The 23,127-nt window shown below is 30.3% G+C and overlaps 2 protein-coding genes across 5 annotated transcripts in view; both read left to right on the top strand.

Annotated features, from left to right (window-relative positions):
• LOC149877625 (uncharacterized) overlaps positions 1–17,668 on the top strand; it is a 36,625-nt gene extending 18,957 nt beyond the window's left edge. For 2 of the 4 annotated variants that reach the window (XM_090074286.1, XM_090074285.1), the window contains exons 7-10: positions 5,822–5,914; positions 6,611–6,733; positions 9,655–9,726; positions 16,439–17,450. In XM_090074286.1, coding sequence (XP_089930412.1) covers positions 5,822–5,914; positions 6,611–6,733; positions 9,655–9,726; positions 16,439–17,031 — 881 coding nt within the window. In that variant the 3' untranslated portion in view covers positions 17,032–17,450. Of the gene's footprint in view, positions 1–5,821; positions 5,915–6,610; positions 6,734–9,654; positions 10,307–16,438 lie in introns of those variants that run through there. The other 2 variants (XM_090074287.1, XM_090074288.1) reach the window with 2 other exon arrangements.
• A 1,725-nt stretch (positions 17,669–19,393) lies between these two features.
• LOC149877627 (SCAN domain-containing protein 3-like) lies at positions 19,394–22,821 on the top strand. The gene is made up of 3 exons (XM_090073582.1): positions 19,394–19,416; positions 19,639–19,746; positions 21,747–22,821. Exons 1-3 carry the CDS (start codon positions 19,394–19,396, stop codon positions 22,819–22,821), a joined length of 1,206 nt encoding a protein of 401 aa, XP_089929708.1.
• The last annotated feature ends 306 nt before the right edge of the window (positions 22,822–23,127 follow it).

Here is a 23,127-nt window from a genome sequence, read left to right on the forward strand (position 1 = left end):
TCTATATTTTTTGTATTTAACAAGTTAAACTCAAAGTATAAAAGTAACAAGATCAAAGCAAAAGTTTAGTCGCTCGATGAGTTTAGACCAATATTGTATTTAAATAGATTTTTAATATTGCAAAGTATTTACAGACATCAAGCGCACGTAAGGCATGTTGTGGAAATATAAGAAGTACGTTCCTTAAAGTGCGTTCCTTAAAGTCGTCACTTTGTATTTGCATTTATTACGCGAAGGTTCGGTGAATTACATAAAGCCTCCATTTCAATGATAATGCATGTCGATAGATCATGCTCGGGTGAAAGAAACAATACATTAAGCTAAAATACAATGTTAGAATTTTCTTTAAAAAAATCTATTTCATAGTATTACTTCTTACACGGTTTCTGCTTTACAAGTTCAAAGAAAACCATCAAGAAAAAGCATTTGATACAGTGAGGAGTTATCATTTCTAAACATGAGCCAAACAGACACATATTTGCCAAAAAATGAGCCACACAAATAATTCTTTAGAACAAAACGAAATTTGATCAAAATATAACAATACTTACCAGTCTGATATGTTATTTGAATGAGGCAAATTTTCTGAGTGCTGTTTTCATTTATATGACCGAACAGCAGTCGTATTGATGGTGTGCCAGACCAAGTTTGACCAAGAGCCGGCTGGTATTGACAATATATTCAACTATGTTTGCTTGTAATTCAAGACAGATTCATTTTCTTGAAAAAATTTAATATAAAAGTCTATAACAAAAAAAAAACGTACAGAACAATTTTACGACATTCTGCCGGATCGATACCTATTAGTAAAATGATATAATCAAACTTAAACGAGAAAATAGTTAATAACAATGTAACATTAAATGTATGAAAGGTGCTATCGAGATGTTAAAAAATGTTTAACATGAAAGGCTAATGAACTCTTCAAACAGAAAATTCTATTTTTCTCAAAAGTAGAAAAACTAAACACATCTTCCTCTAAAGTCTTCAATTAGAGCATTAGAATTGTCATGCATATGACTTTAAAACAAGTATTCGTCCTGGCCGTTTCTAAAGTAATAATATTTAGATAATAAGACAAACTTACCATACAGAATTACGGTTTAAGAAGTGTAAATATGATGACCTAGTAGTATAATGTCTTTAAGATAAGTGCCTCCTTTTGTAATAACAAAATATAAAAGCCAAAGTATATAAACTGGTACTAAACCATTATAAGTGGTTAACAAAATGATAATGATAAATGTTCAAATTTACTCACGAGCATAGCCATCCCAAACTCTTGTGATATATGTTTTAATAACAAAGCAATCTTTGAAGTAACTGCACGATCTGTAAGTAAGTATTAAAAAAAAAAAATTGGTGGTAAAAAGATACCTTAAAAAATGAAGCATTTCTTTTAAATAATGGTTTTTTTATATATAAAATTAAGGAAAAAAAAGATGAAGTGAAAAATAATTTATTATCAGAAAACTAAAAAACTTCAATCCTTATAAAAAAGTTTTGTTACATACTTTTCAAAAAAGTCCAAACTTCATATCTTGGAGTCATATTAAGTTGTACTTATAATATAAAAAATATTTTTAAAATACCTTTTTACAGCTGCCTTCTAAAGATTAGAGTTTTAAGAGGCGCAATTGAGTCAACAATCATCAGTTTCAGCTAAATATACAAAGAAATATACTAAAAAAAATGTGATGGTGACGCAAATATTTTGAATATAAGGTAAATAGATCTAAGCTTCCTAAATTGGAGTCACAATAATATTACCACATTGTTTTTCAAATTTTTTATTATTTTATCAACATTCCATTATTGTTAGATACTGTACAAAAAAGAATTCTATTAGTGAAGATTTGTAAAAACGTTTACCTATAAAAAATCAAACCAGAGGGAAGAAATATCTCTATATTATTTGTCATTTTCAAGAAGTAAATGATATTAATATTAAATATTGGTTTGTATGTGCACAGATAAGTGTTCTTCAATGAACAGTGAACAATGAGCAAATCTAAAAAGGGATTTAAATCAGTAATAAAAAAGAAATACTATTTAAAAAACTGCTAATCTTTTCACTGTACCATTTAATAAAAAAACTTAGCAACATATATATCAATTGATGAAAAAGCCAATTTCATGAAAACTGCCATAAGCTAGTTAATAATATCTGACCAAGAAAACTGAATCACAGATAATTTAAAAGCTCTCAGGAAGACATGAACAGTAACTTTAGTGAAGTTTATTTACAATGTCTAAGTTAAGGAAAAGTGCCAAAAGGATTTTTTTTTTTTTTTTGAAACGGGAAATTTTTTTCTTTATATAAAGATTAAAACGAACTTGAAAATGATGGATAGTGAGGTCTTTTAGCATTTTTGTGTCAGATCACTGATAATCCAAATGAGCTCAATTGTAGTTTACGGGGTAGCAAAAACAATTTATTTCACAGATGACAACTTTAGCATTTGCTTTTAAGGAATTATATAACGTATATTGTGAAGAAATAAAAACCAAGTATTCCATAACTTTGCATTATTACTTTCTTAAGTATCAACAATGCTTGTTTTATAAAAAATTTTATTAAGTGTTTCTCATTGAACCTAATGTTTAAAACAAGTATGTTCTGTAAAGTAATTTCATTTTTACAAATATATCTTTAAATGAATTTATAAATACAACTTTTACAAATCTGGTAAACACATTGCGAACGGAAGACGAGTACACTCGCTTGACTTTAAATGCTATTATATTTTTATTCTGAAGGTTGTATTCTCTAAATTTGCGTTTTAATCTTGAAATAAGCATACACCAGTTAAGCTTTCAAATGAAAACATATGTTCATATTTCACTTTATACCTGATTTTTATTAAAGAAAGGTTCTTTTACTGTGTTTAGGGTCAAGATATAAAATAAATATACGGGTTTAAGGTATATTTACAATTACTTCTATATGGAAAAAATTACAAGTTTAAAAATTACACTGATATAAATATATTATATACCAACTAAATACGGACTCTTGTCTTCTTGTACCACCTAAAGAGTTTTTCGGAGACTTAAATAATAGAATAACATCTGATCGTTTCGATCAATGACATTGAGTTATTATATGTTCTCGGAAAGTAAGACGGTTGATAACTTTTATTATTTTAAAAACGTGTGCATTGATCAAATAAATAATCCAGTCTTAAAAATGTTTATATATATATGTGTGTATATATATATATGTGTGTATATATATATATATGTGTGTATATATATATATATGTGTGTGTATATATATATATATATATATATATATATATATATATATATATATCGTTTGATGTAGTGTTGTATTAAAATAATACAAAACTCTTGTTTGTTGAAAAGTGCTCAATATTTAGGAAATTTATTTTGATCATATATAAATTTCATAACAGAGCGATTTATAATTATAATTAAAAACGATAAAGAAAAAACTTTTATTATGGAACTTTAATTTTCATGCCTAACGTCAATTATCAGCCATATGTTACAAAATTAAAAATTAAATGTTAAAATTATATTTAGAATTACTCTTGATGCTGGGTTGTATGGTTTGGATATTTTAATTATCTTCCATTTGACAAAAGGTGTGAAGATTTTCTCTTTAAATTTCCATACCTCTTTCGATATCTCTGTATCACTCTTGTATCTAACTGCATTAAAAGATTTTAAGTGGTTAGTATACCGAGCTTTAAAAGATGTTTCGCTAAGTCCTAAATACAATTTTCTTTATATTCCGGCTTGTCTAAATAGACAGTGGTCTGATAAACAATGTTGTTGGAAAGGCAACGGTTGTTCATTGGACATTTGGATTTGTCATTGCAGTTGCAATTCATTTCATTAGTTTTTGCCACCTTTTGAAAATGCTTTTATTGTGAGAGTTAATAATGGATTTTATATTTGGCATGCAAGAATAACTAATTTTGATTGGGTTTCTATTAAATATTTTACGAAGTCTGTGGTTGGCTGGGAAGTGGAGGTCAATGAGGTTCAAAAAACATTTACCTATTTTTGTAACAACATTTGCACTGAAAGGAGGATTATACCAAATTATCTTACGTTTATGGTTGGTGTTTGTTGATTTTACACGCTTAAAAATAGTGTTGAGCCGTAGGCTACATTCTGTCGCGTAGAATACAACATTGAGTATCGACGCCGGCTACACCACCACTATGTGGCTCTAAAAGCCACATAAAATGTAGACTTGAAAGCCACACTTTGTAGCCATTAATGCAACACTATTATAGAAATTTATGCGACATAATTGTTGGCTTTAATCAATGGCTTTATACTTACGCTCTTTTTGCTCGACAATACTGTTGTAAAAAAACCTCAACATTAGTGTTGCGCTAAATGTAACACAATAGATTATACATTAGTCTGAGTCTTAATTCCGAGTTAATGCATATAATAGTATTTCTTTTAAATCTACAAACTCGGTTACACTCAAACTCAATACAGTGAATATTAAAGTAAGAAGTCGTAAAACCTTTATATGCAAAAGCAAAGTTTAAACTTTGAAAAATAGATATCGCCGTCAGAGAAGAACCAAGAAGCTTTATGTCAACTTTTTGTGTTTTTTTTTTGTTGTCTATTGGCAAATTAAAATTTAAAACTTGATTTTTTGGACACACAAAAATTGGACATACGGCCTCTTGGTTCACGGCTAACAATATAACAAAAATAAACAAGAAAGGGTTAAAAATACTTTTTCGTTTCACAAACATATTGTTTAATTTAATGTTAAACTTTCGGCAATACTTTATTTAAAAAAGAATTAACTATAATTCCTTTGCTGCTTATTCCAAGCAAGCTTCCGAGAAATCCATATACACAAATAAGTTCATGAGGAAATTTGACATTAAATACATAATAAGAGGCTAGCAGCAACTCAAAAGCAAAACTTATACTTGGTATGGCTTCCAACTGTATAGCTGTATTATCGACTTTAATAGAGTGCCGCAACACTTGAATAAAATCGGTTGAAAAACTTTTTCCTTCTTCAATAACTCAATGGAGCTTTCAAGACTGAGGTGTACCTAAATGTTTAAATAAAATTTTAAAAAATTAAAAAATACAAAGCTCAAAAAAGTAATACTTTTGATTATAAACCAAATATAACTTTAAAAATGTATAGAAAAAACCAACATCTATTTCTCTAAAAAATAAAGCCAAAACTGCATCAGGATCCATTCTCGGACGCTTCTTGCCCTTCTGTGTAGGTGCTATCAGAAGAAAAGGGAGCGCTTTAAAGGCAAGCAAAGTTGTATCTTCTAAATAAAAATAAAAATAAATCAGGTAACAACTTGTATATACTTATATACTTGTATATTTTTATAAGAAGACAGATTATAAAAAAAGCTTCTTTTGGATTAGGTGGACATATTAAACTAGGAAATAATAAATGAAATAAGAGGAAAATGGGAAACTCCACACTTTTGCAGATTGGCACATAGTCAAGTAGCAGCAGCTTAGTACTTATGCAGATTGACAATTATGCTGTAACAATTCACATTTAAGCTATGAAGTTCTTATTAAATTCATTCTCCCCACTTAGGGGGGAAAATGAATTCAATAGGGGGGTTTAAGCTAGAATAAATGCTTCACGTTATTGTTCTTGTAATGGTTGTCTCGGCGATTATTTTTGTTATTTATCTTTGTTAAAAGTTCTGGCTTTCTTTTCTGAGTCATGGTTCTCAAAACAAAACTTAATAGTAAAAACAAGACACGAAAAAAATGAACACGAGATGGTAAAGAAAAAGATTACAAAGAGCCTACAAATATATTTCCATTTCAGGTAGAGGCGATAAAAACGAATTTGATACAAGCATTTTAGAAACCTCTGGAAACCCAAAAAAAAATGATGACCTTGGTGAATCAAACAAAGACAGTAAGTAATCTTTTTGCAACGAAAGCATTTCATATAGGTAATCAGCAAGAATCGTGGTAATAAAAGTAATCAGCATGAATCAAGGATTGTGATAAGGCGGGACTATTTCAATTTCTTTCCATCAATGCATGAGTGTGTTTTGAGGATCAATTTGGTTAGTATTTTAGTCATTATATCTCTCATAACGGTATGTTTCACCAAACTGTTCTTGTAATGGTAGTCTTGTTGAACATTTGTTTTGTATATATCCTTCTCTACGTCTTAGTTCTCAAAACAAGTTTTCTTTTCTCTTGACTTGTTATTTAAATCATAACCAGCTATAATACTGTATAAGTATTATAGCTGGTTATGATTTTATAAATATATAATGTCATTCTATATTTATCTAATAGTAACTTTTCATTTACAGCTCATTATATATTTATCTATTAAATTTGGCTACATTATATATTTATCTGAGACATTTAAAAAATGCAGCTCGTTTTGTTGAGCGCAGCTTTTAGCTTCCACCATACTTGTTGAATTTCAAAGATTTTTGCATTTCATAATTCTGTAATTTGAAAAAGATTTAATTGCAAAAAGGAAGACAAGAAACAATCCAGACTAGACGGTTAAATGTCGTCTTGGTCATATTCTTAGCCGGGTCATTCCAAAAGATTAATTAGTAGCTTAAAATTTTTGTCTCTTTACTTTTAGCAGAAGTATCGACACAAGAGGAAAACATCAGGGGTTACTCTTGCCAAAACTCATTCGCAACAGATGGCGACAAGCAGGAGTTAAACTCTAACAACTACGACGAATACCAGTCTCAAACAAATGGTAAGTGCGCCAAGTTTTTCAAAGGTGAAAGTTTTTTTTCTAAATCACGTTGAACTGCAAAAAATACTGAGCCGTCTGCACTGAAGTTTAGAATATGCTGAAGGCCAATGTATTTTTGTGCTTGTGAATATCAAAACTGTCCTAGCTTAAGGACATTTAACTCATAGTTATTGCTCAGATTAACTATGAGAACTCAGACGTCTGTCACCTGAAACTTTAGATCACGAAGATGTGATCAAGCGTGTCGCAGAGGAGTTTTCAACTTAAAAGCCCCTTTTTTACATTCTTCTCGCAATTTACAGTATTATTATAAACACACGAAAGATGAGGTCGAAATAACAAAAAAACTTCCAAGTCATCCCAATGTCTTTTAAAATGCACGTGCGAACGTCTTACTCAGTGTGGGATATTAATTAAATCTAAGTAAAAATATAATGTTGGTACACTCTGATGCCACATTGTCACAATAACTGCTCTTCTACTCAAGACTCTTTCTGCAAGTTGCATTTGAGAGTTGTCAATGTTCTATTTTAAATGTTACTTTAACTGGGTCAGTCTGTCTGGTCTTTAAGAACAAATATATTAAGTTTTCTTCTTAACTCCTACCAGTAGTTCTTTGATATGGACTTTCCTGAGACAATCAACGTCTTGCAGTCTTTCGATTTTTATTACAAAAGCGTTTAACACCTCTGATAATAAAGTTTATCCGCAAAACATTTCGGTTGCAGTCATTAGTTACTAAATAGTATAACGATGTTTTTTGAGTTTTCTAATTTTGTTGGAAAGTTGTTTGAAACGTACATCTGATAATTCATAAATGCGGATAACTCGTCGGTATTTTATGAGGCTTCTTAAACTGTTTATGGGCAATAGAGTGTTGTCTTGTGTCTAAATATGGCCACGGTTATCGGCCATCCACAATAAAAGGGAGAGTTATTTGTAAAGTAATGTACTTGGATACTCTCATATGGCAGGAATGTTTGGGTGTAACTACTTAATCAATTGGGTTTCTCATTTCGGCGTACAGGTCTTTATACTCTGGATGTACCGAAGCATGTTGATGTGGTGGATTATATGCTACGCCATGTACGGCATATCAGACTGAGTAGAAGAATGTAACTCTTTCAAATAATTTTTATTGTAAAGATTGAGGTCAAGGTTGATGATAACCTTATGATATACAGCTAAAGCGTGGAATCCACAGCGGCATGAAGACGCAAATTATCTCGAGACTTGCTGCATGATCTGGGAATGCTAAGTGCTTTTGTGTAGGAGCAATCGAGAACGACGAATGGATCTTTTATATTCCGAACATTGTAGCTCTCAATTATTATCCCTAAGGATCCATGAGGAGCGTAACTGGACTACGCAGAGATAATTTTGGAAAACGGAAATTGACATAGTTTCCTTGAAATCTTATAATATTATTTAAGAGATTTTGATTAAATTTTTTAGGCTTTTTTTGAATTATAAAATGAATGCAAAATTTTTGTAAAGGAAAGTTGTTGATAAATGAAGATTTAAAATTGTAAATATGTTCCCAGCGAGAAAAAAACAACAACTTCAGTCCGAACATAAAGTTTGTGTTTCAACAAGAAGTAGCAACTGTCAGTATAAGTTCAAAATGGTATGTCAATTATTATGCCTGGGTTCTTGTCAAAAAATAGTGGCCACTTTGCAGCTCTGACCTGAATGCCTTAGACTTTGCCAAACAGAGCGAAATTGAGTTCATCCTGATTACAAATATTAATCAGCTTTTACATGATGTTCACTTTTTTTTGATAAATGTTGACTTAAAACGAAAAATTACTACGCTTATTTGAAAAATAAGATATTGATTAAAAAACGGTGGTTGATTTTGTTTTTAAGGGAAAAAACTATGAATTATTTAAAACAGAATTATATTGAAACATACTATTCAAAAACTGTCAAATATAAGTTCATATGACGTATAAAAGTCTACTGTAACTATATTGATCAAATATTTTCTCGCAAAAAAAATAATGGCACTAATAAGAAAAATTCCAAAACTCGACAAAAAAATTAGTATTTAGACAAAAAATTTAGTATATCAATATTTAGTAGAGTCACCCTTTGCCAAAATGACTGCTTGCAGACGTCGAGCCATCGATTCCACAAGAGATTTGGTTTCTTCTGGAGTGATTTTCTCCCATGCTTCGGCTATTGCTGCTTCTAGATAATTTTGTCTTCTGTAAGCTCGATCCAATTTTCCATTCTACAATATACCACAAATGCTAAATCGGATTAAGGTCAGGGGACTGGGCAGGCCATTTCATCACATTAATATTATTTTTTCGAAAAAATTCCTTTGTTGCTATGGCAATATGTTTTGTGTCATTGCCCTGTTGAAAGACAAATTTGTTTCCAAATCTAAATTTACGAGCAGAGGGTTTCAAATTTTGCTTTAAAATGTCTATATACTAACTGGCATTCATAGTTGATTCAATGAAAGTCAGTTTGTCAGCTCCTCGCCAAGCCATTGATCCCCATACCATAACATTTCCACCAGTGTGTTTTACTGCTCCTCTCATGGAACTCAATTTGTATGCCTCATCTTGTTTTCGCCAGACTTCTTGCTGTCCATCCGAAGAGATCAGGTTAAGTTTGAACCATAATCCTTTTTTTAAAGTCATGCACAAATACATATAAAAATCTTCATAATAGTAGTACTCTTTGATGTACATTTACATTTTTTACAGTTTAAAAAAAACATGAGAAAATAGATAAGTTATAAAAAAAAACTTAAAAAAAATGCTTGTGCCATTTATTTTTTTGCCTACTGTATGTTAAAACACCAATCCATTTATTTGAAAAGGAACCTTTTTGCAAGCTTGTTTTACATGCATTGACTTGCAAAGTTAGATATAAGTTTGCATAATTTTTGATTTTGTTTATGTTAGGTAGTGGTATTGTGGACTTAAATCTAGATGAGATGAAAAAATATAACAAAATACTGATGTCTCCATTAAAAGGTAAGAATAAAGTACTCAAAGTATTTAAACATTCTTTTACTATGCCTTATTGTCATACACATTATTCAGTTTACTCTATGAGAATGACTTCAGAAAATCTTTACTAAGCATCTACACTTAGTATATTACAAAAAAATGTGCGTGTGTGATATGATTTCCCAACAATATCTTTCAATGGTATTTTGAGTACATCTAAAACTATTATCTCTTTATCTTTCTCCTTAAGTTCGCATCCGAAGAAATTTTGCCAGATTCTCAATAAAAAAGTCTCTTTTGATTTATTTGACTTTATTTTTATAAAAAGTATAAACATACGTTTATAATTCCTTTCTACATGCTTACAATGGCGTACATTTATACTTACATTTCCCTTCCACATGTTTACAGTAACGTTTCTGAAACTTTGTTAAGTTGGCACAAAGTCGGCTATAACGTTATTCATGAATTTATTTGAAATTATTGAGATTAATAAACTGAGAATTAATAAGTTCTCGCTTTGACAAATTTTTTTTTACATCACAATTCACCCCTAAAACTATTTTCCGTTTAATGTAAGTAAAAATATGTTTGTCAAAAAAAATTAGCGTCAATAATTAATAATAAGGAATTTAATCAATTGTTTGAATTCAGTGTTTCGTATATTTAACTCTGTTTTTCTTATAAGCTCCTTTTGTTATCATAAACAACTTGCTCAATTTTCATTCTATCACAACTTTTCCCTTAAAGGCACTTATGCATTATTTAAGTAATTCCGAGTGCGGTGACTTGCAGTTCAATGAAATACAGCATAAAAAACCAAGTTATAAAAAAACCAATTAGTTGACTGAACGGCAGTAGCGCTTTTATTTGGAGAGATTTACTCGTCCAGATTCAATTGTTTGTTTCTCTTTGTCTCTCAGTGGCGCAAATACCATTCAACTAAATATGTCTGGACTTGCATCATTTAGCTGGAAAATACGCTAAAAATTGTTCTTCGTAGACTTTTGCTGCAGCGGACCACTGCTGTTTTTTGAGGTTAATATAATAATGTACCCGTTTATTCTAGCGGAACTTTATTCCTCTGAGAATTGTTAGGCACATTCCGGGATTGGAAAAAAATTTTAGGTTATGGAATATATTGTAGGTTATGGTATATTTTTTTTTATCGTTTTTTTTTAATGTGGTTTTTCTAAATCGTTTGAAATCTTTTAATCGTTTTCTGTCTAAAAAGAAAATGTTATGCATGAAAAACATTAATCCAAACTTCTAAAGTGACTGGCAAACATTTCTTAATACAATTTAAAATGGTTATTGGAAGAGCTTGCAGGAAGAACTCGCCTAAAACCTGATTTACGCATAGTTTGCTAATTAACTTGTAGAAAAATTTCTCTTTAGGTTATAACTGTTTTATTTTAAGTTCATTTCTAATAATGATGGTAAAACACTATTCAGCAAAACACAAAACACAGCTTACTTCAGTGTCTTATTTATAAAAATGAAACAAACCAGTATTTCCTTTTTCATGTCAACAATCAGATACAGAGAAATACTGGTATTGCAGCAATTCAAACTGATATTTAAGGAGTGATAAATTAAAATTAAGCTGACTGAACAAGGACTATAAATAAGAGGGAATGATAAAGTAAGATTAGATCCATCAAAACCTGAAAATACAAAGTTAATTCAGTTTCCGGTAAGTTTCTTTAAAAAAAACTCTGTTTTTTTTCTCAAAACAAACAAAAAAATCCTTAAAGCAGTCTAAATTTCTTTAAGTGATATTCTGGTGGTACTGAATATCACTTAAAGAAATTTATTATACGTTTTACATAACCCATATATTGATAAAAATCTCTTAAAACACGTGCATTTAAAAGCACATTTTTAGCTTTTTTACTTTATTTTTAACCTTAGGCATTTTTATCTTCTGTTTAATACTTATAAAATACAGTATTTGGAAGATTTTGGAAAAACTTTTTTTACATGAGATAAATGTAGAGTAAATAAGTATATATGATCTCTTAAATTTTTTAAGGTGTGGTCAATCCTCTCAAATTATAGCAGGTGTGGTCAGTTTGCTATTGACCCCACCTACAATAATTTATACGATAGGAAAAAACCTTTTATCTTAATCACTAATGTAACGCTGCAGTTTACTATTTTTTGATGCTGAATATTTCACTTTAAACTTCTCTAAACGTACAAAAATTAAAAACTTTCAAACTACTTCAAACTGTAGGATCACATACAGTGGCGAGCAAAATAATAGGTGTGAATAATAAATTTCACTTAAATTGACATTTTACAGTATATTTTATAAAGTGACATCTAGGAACTGATTGCTACACAAGCTATGCTTATTTTATTATAACAGAGAGCAGTATATTTCCAATTTCTTACAAATTTATGAGGGGAATACCCTATTTATATATTTAACCTACAAATTTGGTGGAGCAAAATAATAGGTGTGTGCTTATTTTAACCTGTTTGCTGTAAGATTAAAAACATTTTATTATTTTTATTTGTTGTTGATATAAAGGTAAGGTCAATATTTATACAACTTATATAAAATAATAACATTTCATATTTGTATTGAATTAGAATTAGATATAAAATGGGACGAGGAAAACATTGCACAGCGATAGAAAGAAAACTTATTAGAAATTTAAGAAAACAAGGAAAAACTTACAAGGAAATTTCAGTTACGATGGGATGTTCTCAAAATAAAGTTACAAATGCCTTAAAACCAGAAAAATCACGTGAGAATAGAGGAAGACCACGCAAAACGTGTCAGCGTACGGATGATCACATTACAATTATTTCAAAAAAAGACCCATTCAAGCCAGCAACAAAAATTTTAAATGAAATTAATGAAAATATTAGTGTTTGGACAGTTAGAAGAAGGCTTTTAGAAAGTAAGTTGCCAGCTCGAACTCCGAGGAAAGTACCATTACTTGGTAGAAAGAACATTATGAAAAGAAAAATTTTTGCAAAAATTCATATTGCTTGGCGGGGACCAGATATGACCAAAAAATGGCGTAATATTTTGTGGAGTGATGAAACTAAGATTAATTTATTTAATTCTGATGGAAAACAGTATGTAAGAAGACCATCAAAGCAAGAACTTTCACCTCGCTTCACTGCGAAAACAGTGAAACACGGCGGAGGAAATATAATGGTGTGGGGTTGCTTTTCCTGGTACGGTGTGGGGCCACTTTTTTGGATCAAAGATATTATGACCCAATATACATACGTAGACATACTAAATAATGTCATGTTGCCATTTGCCGAAGAAAATATGCCGATAATTTGGCATTTCCAACAGGACTGCGACCCAAAACATACATCCAAAGTTGCGAAAGAGTGGTTTACGACCAATAATGTAAAAGTTTTAGAATGGCCACCTCAGTCACCGGATCTAAATCCTATTGAAAATTTATGGAGCCAGTTAAAACTTAAAATTTCAGGACAAAATCCAAAAAATAGAAATGAACTGTGGATGATGCTCCAGGAGGCTTGGTACAGCATTCCTGTAGAAGTTTGCAGAAAACTAGTGGATTCAATGCCGTCAAGATGCACGGAAGTATTAAAAAATAAAGGGTATGCAACAAAATATTAATAATTTGCAACCCTATTGACCTCCATCTTCATTTTTTATTTTACACCTATTATTTTGCTCGGTGTGGAATTTATTTTTTTTAAATTAAAATATATTATATATATTTAATAACTTAATATTTATTAATTTCTGTTTATTTATGTAATAAAATAAAAGTTCTAATAAAAATTCAAATTTTTATTTTATTTGTTTCAAAGATATTCTCGTATTTGTTAGTTTTTTGGTTCGCACCTATTATTTTGCTCGCCACTGTATAAAGATGTTTTTGTGTCTATGAAAACTTTTTACATTTGTTAGCTGCATTTCAGGAGTTATTATTCTAAATTACTTCGCTAACAAACGCAACGAATTGACTTTTGCAGTCACAATGTAATAACTTTTTACGCGGTAAATTTCTTTTTTTTTTTAAATAATAAATTGTATAATAGAGTTAAAAACATGAGTGAAGCATGCAAGTTTCTTTTATTGAAGCTCCTGAATTAAACGAACTACGAAATGTTACCTTTCCAAACCTATTCTTAATTTAATGTTGAGAAAAAATCTAAATGTGCTGACTTTTAATTTTACTATCATGCAGATATTTTTTATAATAGAAACTTTGTTGTAATTCAAATAGATCTTTCGATTTTAATTGGGCGCAATTTTTTATCCGCAGTTTTCTCAACAACTTTCTTATTCTTCGTAAAGTTATCTTGAAAATTTTTTTCATTTACATCTACTAAGGGTTTTTCGAAAGAAATTATCCTCTGTTGTTTTTACAATTAATTTAAGAAAATTTAATTCATCATAGAAGACTGAAATGGAAATTTTTTATTTAATTCCTTAATAACGAAAAACCTAAAGGACAAATTTTGTTGGGAGCTCCTTGAGAGAATGTTTTGAGACCAATTTAACGAATTAGATAGAAAATTTGTTGCTTGAAGAGCAAAACAAGAAATATCTTCTAGTTTGTGATATTCATCCCTCTATTTTACTTGTTCAGTGATGCGATTAATAATTTAGAACGGTTAAAAATGCACTGGAAAAGACAACTTGTTATTTTATTTTATAAAAAGTAACACCATTTTTATAAAGTATTTATTTTATGAGATTATTGTCTCAGTCAGCTCTCATTTTTGATGTCACCTGTCAGTCAGTTAAAAAGAAGATCATGTGGAACACCATTCATGTCTATTGATTTTGTCGCTTTTAGCTGTTAGCTTTTTTTTCTGTCATTATAACGGTACTTTACAGCTTCTTACTCCTATTTGAATATGAACATAGGTACCACATTTGTAAAAGCTTTCCCTTATTTTTTAATAAACAAACATCAAAAAAATAGCGTTTGTTCAAAACTGCACTTGGCTCATTTGGGAATAAAAATAGGTGATCAAGAAAAGCCTTGAGTCCCAAAAATGTTATGGTCAAAAAAGAGAAAAAACACCTAGTAGATTTGCAGTACCATGATTCTGAGAAGGACAAAAAATTATCTAAGGGTTGTTAAATTTTAAGCATTTGTGATTTGATAAAACTCAAAAAAAAGAGAAAGTAATTTTCCACGCCACAGACTAAAATGACATTTCACTTGATCAATCTAATTAAACTAAATCTGATAAGGATGATCCGGATGATGACGAGTTTCAACGTTAAAAAAAAGGCGCATAAATTTTTTATTATTAAAAATTGTTACTAATTCTATATTTATAAATAAATCAAAAACTTTTGCTAAAAATTTTATGGGTATTAAATGATACGGAGAGTGGAGTGGAACATTCCATTGCAGTGCCTCGAAGGTGTGCTTAACGAGCTTTGCCAAAAGTGGCTGAGTGTTATTGTGCTAAAGGATCACTTTGATATTTCTTTTGCCATTTTAGCGGCGTTTGAGTTTCAGCGCTTAGATCAATTGTATCAGTTACTGTTGATAACCCTCCCCAGTGACGGTTTTATTAGGCTGGAGTAGCTCATAGTAGATCACTCCGAGCTAATACCACCAGATGCATATGATTAGCGTCTTGCAATAATTATTCGGTTTTGCTGTTGAAGCTAATACATGACCGAGCCTTCCAACTTTGACTGTGGAGTTGTTGTTCGTGGGTTAAAAACGGCGTTAAAGGTTTCTTGTCTAGAGTTCATACGGAATCAAAAATCCTTTTTTTGCACCAGACCTATGGCCTTGAAACAATTTCAAATCACTTGTTGAATCACTCCCAAGGTTTTAGAAAGTTCTTTATGAGTTTGGCATAAATCTTGGTCCAACATCGCCCCAAACCGAGCGTCTTAAAACTTTACTGGCCTTCCTTCGTGTTCGTTGTCGCTGGTGTCAAAATCGCTACTATTTGAGTGCCAGAATTAGTACTAACATGTTCTACTTGATAGAGCCTGTTTTCCCAATTTTTAAAAAAACGTGCTCTTTCTCGAAACTGAAATTTGTGAATTTTTTCGAAAAGACAAAATGTGACATTGGCTATCAGTGAAAACAAAAAAATAGGTAATCCTAAAAGAATAAAAGCCAAATGACATTTAGATTGTATTTTGTAGGCACCAAAGTTGACGTGATTTGACTGCAAAGAAAGTATGTTGTTTACGTTTCAGTGGCATGACTCATACTGATTTTTAGTGTAAATTGACTCATACTCATTTTTAGCGTAAGATTTGTATAGTTAAAAAAAAGTCCTATGCGATAAATTGTTAGTTATTCCATCTTTTGTAAATCCCTAAAAACTTATTCGTATCTCCAATATCCATGCAACATTCAAAATACAGCAGAACTATGTTTCAACTTTTCTTGTTCAATAATAATGTGGGTTAGCAACTGACAAATCCACGAAAATTATGACACTGTTTACAATTTTTAAATATTACCTTTACCATTATTAAATATTATTAGTTTAACTCTCCTTTTAAAATACACTCAAGTTTTAAATAATTTCGAATTGCCACAAATGCTTGTCTGATATAATAATTGTTTGAGAATAATATTTTTAACCTTAACTTAAAGTAAAAAATTCAATATTGCTTGTGTAGTGTAATTAAGGCCTCTGTACAGAATTAAGATAATCAGTTTAAAAACTTTTAGTAGTAGCTCTTCCCATAACCTGTAGCCTTTAAAAATGTAAATGTTTAATTATTATTTTCCAGATTTTCGACTTGGATTCGGAGATCTAAAAAAAATTTTGGACAACGGAGACTATGTGTTGAAAATCGCTGCATTCATCAATATAGAGGATGAAGATCGAAAAACAATTATATTTACCGATCATGGAGGTGGAAACCACGCTCTTTGTTTCTTAGAATATTTGAAATGGTTTCAACCAAATCTCACAATTGAGTTATTTCAAAAATGTTTACATAAACATCACTGTATTGAAGCTGAGAACATGTTAATCAAGTATAATAGCAAGTATAATAGCAAGATAATGTTTCAGACAGTCAGTCATAAAGATGTCATGGACCTCAGCTTTAAGCTTGTTCCTCCTACAGAATTAAGTGAGGCAATTTGGAAGGACCTTGCTGCGGATTTAGGCATTTGTTCGACTGATGTTTCAAAAATTGAAAATATGGGTAGACGACCTGCAAATTTCAGTCGGACAGAAAAATTGTTTAAAATTATATCAATGCGTAATCCTCGCTTTACGATAAAAATGTTTCTCAAAGCACTGGAAGAACTTAAATTATATGATGCTCTTGAATTAATGCACAAGAAAATTATTGAAAAGATTGCATGTATATGAAATCCTATCACTAAGATTAAAAAAATTTTCCTAAATTTAAATTAATCATCTTTTTGTTGTGTTCTTTATCATATCAACCTTTAATATCTTATAGCAAAAAAAGAAATGACAGTTTACTTCAAAGCTTGAGAAAAAGACTTGCTGCCTATGTCTTATTTGAATATTTGGGTAGACTACCACCAAGTTACTGTCGGACAAAAAGATATCTTTGAAATCATATCAATGCGCTTTCCTCACAGTACAATTGGAGATTTTTACAATGCACTGGAAGAGCTTAAACTAATTGATGCTATTGACTTAATGAAAGAGATAATTATTGCAAGCACATAAATGCCAAATGAAATACTTTCATTAAAGTTAAAAGACTTCCTAATATTAAATATACATGTTCGTATTAAAACTTGCTCATTCATATTGCAGCATAGTATTTTTAATCGTTCTTATTTTTTTTTTTTTTTTTTAAATTTTTAAATGACTTTATAATTTCCTATTTCACAAGGCGTTGTAACAACTTAAGTTATATTATTTTCCTTTAAACGAAATACTTTATTTTAGACTTTGAAATTTTTGCACAAATTTTATACTTTCATTATAAGTTTACATAATGTTTTAAAATAAAATGACGTATGACGAAATTTACTTAAGCTGTACTTTTACGACGTTTCTTTATCGGCAAGTCCTATAGGAGGTGAAAGGGATAAAAAAAACCACGATGGATTTCAGGGAATCATTTCACTGATTTTATGAACGTTTTAAAATATTATCTCTTAATGGGCCATAACTACTCTTGCAGTTCAGAAACTCGAATAACTGTTTTGAAGTAGTTTTAGAGCGGAAATTTGTGTGCCCTGTTTTCTTGGCCGATGTAAAATTTGGATTTGAATTTAAAAAAAGAAAAATTTGACGACTATCACAATTATTTTTTGGTAGTGAAGGGAATCTTTAAATGATATTTATGTTCCTAACTGATTATTCACGCAAAAAAAGATATATAAAAATTTTTTGAAAATCTTGTCAAACTAATTGTGAGCGGGTTTTGTCTTGTCAACTAATTTCCTAACCACCACTGTTCAAGGCAAAACCCTTCGGTCAAAAATTTACATATTCTTGTGCTTTCTACTTTAATTTTATAAATTAAAAAATGTTTTACCGATTTTTGGATTTTCACATGCGAGAAATATTCGGAAAAGTATTATATGAAATAATTTTGTTTTTTATCTACTTTTAATGAAGATAACCGCCACAATAGGTAAATTACTGAAGCATTCACCCAACGATGTAGCAGTATTTATAGAATCTCGGTAAAAAAATTGCTTGTGTAGCTAGGAATTTTTGGAAACAAACAAAAAGTGGTGAAATAATATACCTTTAAGCAGCACTTATTTTTAGGGCTGCATATCGTTACGGAGTGCATTAAGGTGGATAACCACAAAAAAAAAAACAAATTTCATAACTGTAATTAAATTTTGATTCAAATTAATGTATATATTTTTTGCAACGTAAATATTGCTAAATACGTAGATCTTTCATAAAAAGGCAGAAAATTGTCAAAATCACGTAAAAATGAAACATTTAATACCTACACTTGCAACAAGATTTTTAAAGTTATAGTAATTTTTAAGCTTTGAAACTTTGCAAATTTCTGTCAACCCATAAAATAAAGGTAATGAATTAAAATTCATGAAAGCAAACTATTTTTAGCATTTTTATTTGATATTTTGTGGTTTTTGCAATATTTTCAGGGGGTAGAGCTATGTTAAAACACTAAAAAAGCAACAAAAAAAATGTATATTTCAAAAATTTTAATATTCGTTCCCTTCATCTAGGTATTTTAAACAACTCCAAAAAATTTGAAGTAAATTGCTTGACCCAATCTTAAGATATCATGTTGCAAGTAAAGTTAAGTATCGTTAAAATGCAATTCTGTGAAAAAAAGAAAAACAAAATGCGAAATCAAAAAACTTAAAATCCACCAGATAAATAAGATTTTTAGAACGAGTTAGATAAAACTAAGTTTATCATAATTAAAATGGATCATCGAAGCATTATATCACTTAAATATCAAAAAATTGATTCTTTCGTAAGAAAATTATTTTTTTTGTGGTTATCCACATTAATAAACCGCCTACTCAATCAATATGAACATTAAATAAACGGTTTATAGATGTAAGGTTCAATAATAATATTAAAGATATTTTTTAAAGTTTATTTGAGGAGAAAAATCTATTAAATAATTTAAATGTGTTCAACGCAATTAACCAATTTGGAAGAGGAAAATAAAAATAAATATTTTCTTTTTACAATTGTATAAATCAGGTGCTCAATGTATGAAGGTATTCTTCATATATTGAGCACCTGTAAGATGAGTTTACTAAATTTAATGATGTAAATATTTAGTAAAATGTTTTTAGTAAAATGTTTTAAAACCGTTTTAAATTTAAAAAAAAGTATTGAAAAGCAAAAATCAGCAGAAAAACATTTTTTTTCAAGACTCAAACGAATTTACAATAACAATAAGAAAGAAAGCTTCAAAAAAAGTTTCTCAATTCGTTTCAACACCTATAAGATAAATTGTATATCTTATAGGATATACAATATATCTTATAGGTGTTCGAACGAATTTAAAACACCTCTCTCAGTGATAGATGGAGCAGTATGCAATGCTTCCACTGACACACAATATCATCAAATAAGTTACTTATATGGTGCAACTCTGTAAAATGATAACCGTCAATTAAAGGCTTAGTTATTAAAAAAGAATACTTTGGTTTTGGCTTTTCTTACTATCAGAGGTGGGCAAACGATTTTTATTGAGTCCGATATCCGATAGTCCGATAGTTTGAGTTCCTAATACGATATCAATAGTCCGATAGTTTTCCTAATTTGACGGTCTGATTATCGATATTCCAATAGCCCAATAGTTTAAATAATTTTAATGCTTTTTTTTGATTTTTTTTCCCATTTTGAAAAAAATAAACTTTTTGCAATTTTTTAAAATAGAAAGAATGACTTTAGATTTTAGAGAGCAATACCTTACATACAAAGTTTAATGAATGCAGTGCAAAAAAATAGGCATCGGTTGAATTAATTATTTAAAGTAAAAATACAAAAGCTATGATATCACTCGTGCACCCTCATCAGGGCTATCCCCTTCTCATCCAGCAGATGGAGATTTCCTTTAAGGAACACTAGCTTCCCCTAGTTATCAGCCGTCAAGGAGGATCCTTTGGCATAAAAATGTCTGATCTCTTATTGAAGAGTCTAATCACGGCCGCAGAATTGGGCAAATGGGTATTATATTTCATAAATATGTTCAACCAGACACTTTTGTAGAGCTGCGGAAACTGGTCAAATGAGACGTGGGTCCTACGATTGCCCCTGACTACGTTCCATCTTTCAAAGGTTTGCTCCATGTCCTCTTCAAGGTGGCCTTCATGAGTATTTTCATATACCTTGAAGATCACCCTAGGGTTTTTAGGGTTATCCAGCAGGTAGTTCCTCATTGTCAGTCTCTAGATCAGAATCCTAGAAATTTTTTATATAAACAATGAATTTAGTACAGATTAGGTACCTCGGCAATAATAATTATATTTTGCTACTTAAAGTTTAACAAAATAAAAAGAAATATAAAAATCATCTTTTTTAAATTTATTATCTACATATAGAAAATAATCCTTTTTACGTAACTTTAAACATATTCTCTAACTTTAAGTAAAATAGTTTAACTACTTATTTTTTTCTATTAATCTATCATTTTAAACTGAACAAGAAGACAAATACAACAGTTAGGATTAACCTACCAACCTACCAGTTCAATGATTTTACCCTGGAGAGGGTAAACCCATTGAGCAGAACCATCATGGCCTGGGTTAAATAATCGTCTGTCTGCTGGAGAATCTCCTTTACGCCAAGGAAAGCTTTTTTTCTCGTGAGGGTTTTGCAATCACACCAGTGGACAGTCAAGCTAAGAAAGCTTCTGTTGTGTGCGAACCAGCTCTCTGCAGTGATGGTCACATTGGTTGACTTTCTCTAAGCTGCTGGTGAGGGCAGCTTTGGCCTCGTCTCCCAGCTGGGCAATATCCATGGGCAACTTTCTTCTGGGGTGAGCCTTGTAGTTTAGATTCAAGAATTTCAGGAAGTCCCTAATGGCAGCAGATTCTGTAACATGAGCTGGCACAATGTCTTTGATGATGAAGGCATGGTATAACCTACAGGCCTTTTTCTAGTCGAATTTTTCTCTTAAGGCAGACTCAATACTGCTCTGTTTCTTGAGGGGTCCAATATCTAATGCAGTAGTCGGGAACCTGTGGCTCCGGAGCCGCATGCGGCTTTTTTGAAGAAGAAATTCGGCTCTCATATAGATTTAAAATTAATATTAAAAATTTAATGTTAAAAATGTTAGCTTCTTTAAATTTTTACTTTTGTATTTTCTAGAGAAAATTTTTACAAAAATGAATAAGAAAATTACTTATTCCCCCCCCCCCCCCCCTATTCGTTTATGTGTCTATTTTTTCCAATTTTTCAAAAATGAAGGAGAAAACTAATCATTTTTGAAACTTTTTGGCAAATATATTTATGTACTATATGCCTATTTGCCAATTTCTTCAAAAATGAAAAAGAAACATATCGTTGATGCGATGGTGCTTCGAATGCATCATAATGAGCACCAAAAAAAGAAAAGTTGCAGATAAAAATAGAAGATTTATAAAACTAAGGACTGAAAAATATGCAGTTATAAAAAGTGATGGTAATCCTCTATGTTTAATATGTTCTGTGAAACTTCAGAATAATATATCAAGCAATGTTGAACGACATTTTGAAGGAAAACATAAAGAATTTGCCCAAAAATATACCAAAGGCGAATGCAGAAAAAAAGCTATTAATGAATTGCAAAGAAAACAATTAATTCAACAAAATTGCTTTTCAAAGTATATTCATTCCGGATCGACCACAACTGAACCAAGCTTCGCAATATCATTGCAAATTCCAAAAGCTGGTAAACCATTTACAGATGGTGAGTTTTTGAAAGATTGCATGTATACTGTTTCTGGAATTCTATATAATGATTTTAAAAACAAAGATTTAATTTTATCAAAGATTAAAGATATACCACTCTCGGCTAGAACCGTAAAAGAACGAATTTTGAATATTTCAGAAGAGGTTTTAAACATGAAAATAGAAGATATTAAAACGGCTGAATTTTTGTCCCTGGATATTGATGAATCTATAGATGTTACTGATATATCTCAATGTTGCGTAATGGTCAAATACTTAACAGCTTCCGGTGTACAAGAGGAACTTCTTGAATTGTTGCCTATGAAGGGACAAATGAGAGGGGAAGATATCGCAGAATCAGTTTTGAAATGTTTGCAAACAAAAAATAAAAACATTGAGCGTATAGTTTCCGTTGCAACTGATGGAGCACCTGCTATGATTGCAAAAAACAAAGGCTTTATCAAACTATTTTCGAGTCATATTTCTCATAAGATTATTTCATTTTATTGTATCATAGATCAGGAAGCTTTGGTTGCAAAATCTTTAGGAGCAATACCACAGCTGAAAAATGTAATGGAAGTCATTGTGTCCATAGTAAATTTCATCCGAGCAAAATTGTTAAATTACAGAATCTTTACAGCATTGTTAGAAGAAATGGATTTTATGCATGAAGAACTAGTTTTATTCACAGCTGTACCTTGGTTGTCAAGAGGAAAAACTTTTAAACGATTTTCTGAATGCTTAAATATAATAACTAAATTTTTAGCTGTTAAAAATTATAATGAAGAACTTTGAAAACTATTAAAGAATTCAGAATGGCTACAGAATTTTTGCTTTTTGCTTAATATGACAGAACATTTTAATAAACTTAATCTGAAGATGCTAGGAAAAGGAAATATGTCTGCCCAGCTACTGGAAGAACTGATTACTTTTGAACAAAAATTACAGTTATTTTTAAACAATATTTCAGGAGACCAATTTATATATTTTAATAATTTACGAAACTTCAGAATGAAAATAATTTCAGAAGCAGAAAAGGTTGATCGTAAACAATTTTTTGTGATAACAACTACAATTGTTCACCAATTTGCAAGCAGATTT

This window comes from Hydra viridissima, unplaced genomic scaffold, assembly GCF_058129835.1.
Source record: "Hydra viridissima isolate aposymbiotic clone 2 unplaced genomic scaffold, HvirCarnegie_v1 scaffold_16, whole genome shotgun sequence".
NCBI lineage: Eukaryota > Metazoa > Cnidaria > Hydrozoa > Anthoathecata > Hydridae > Hydra > Hydra viridissima.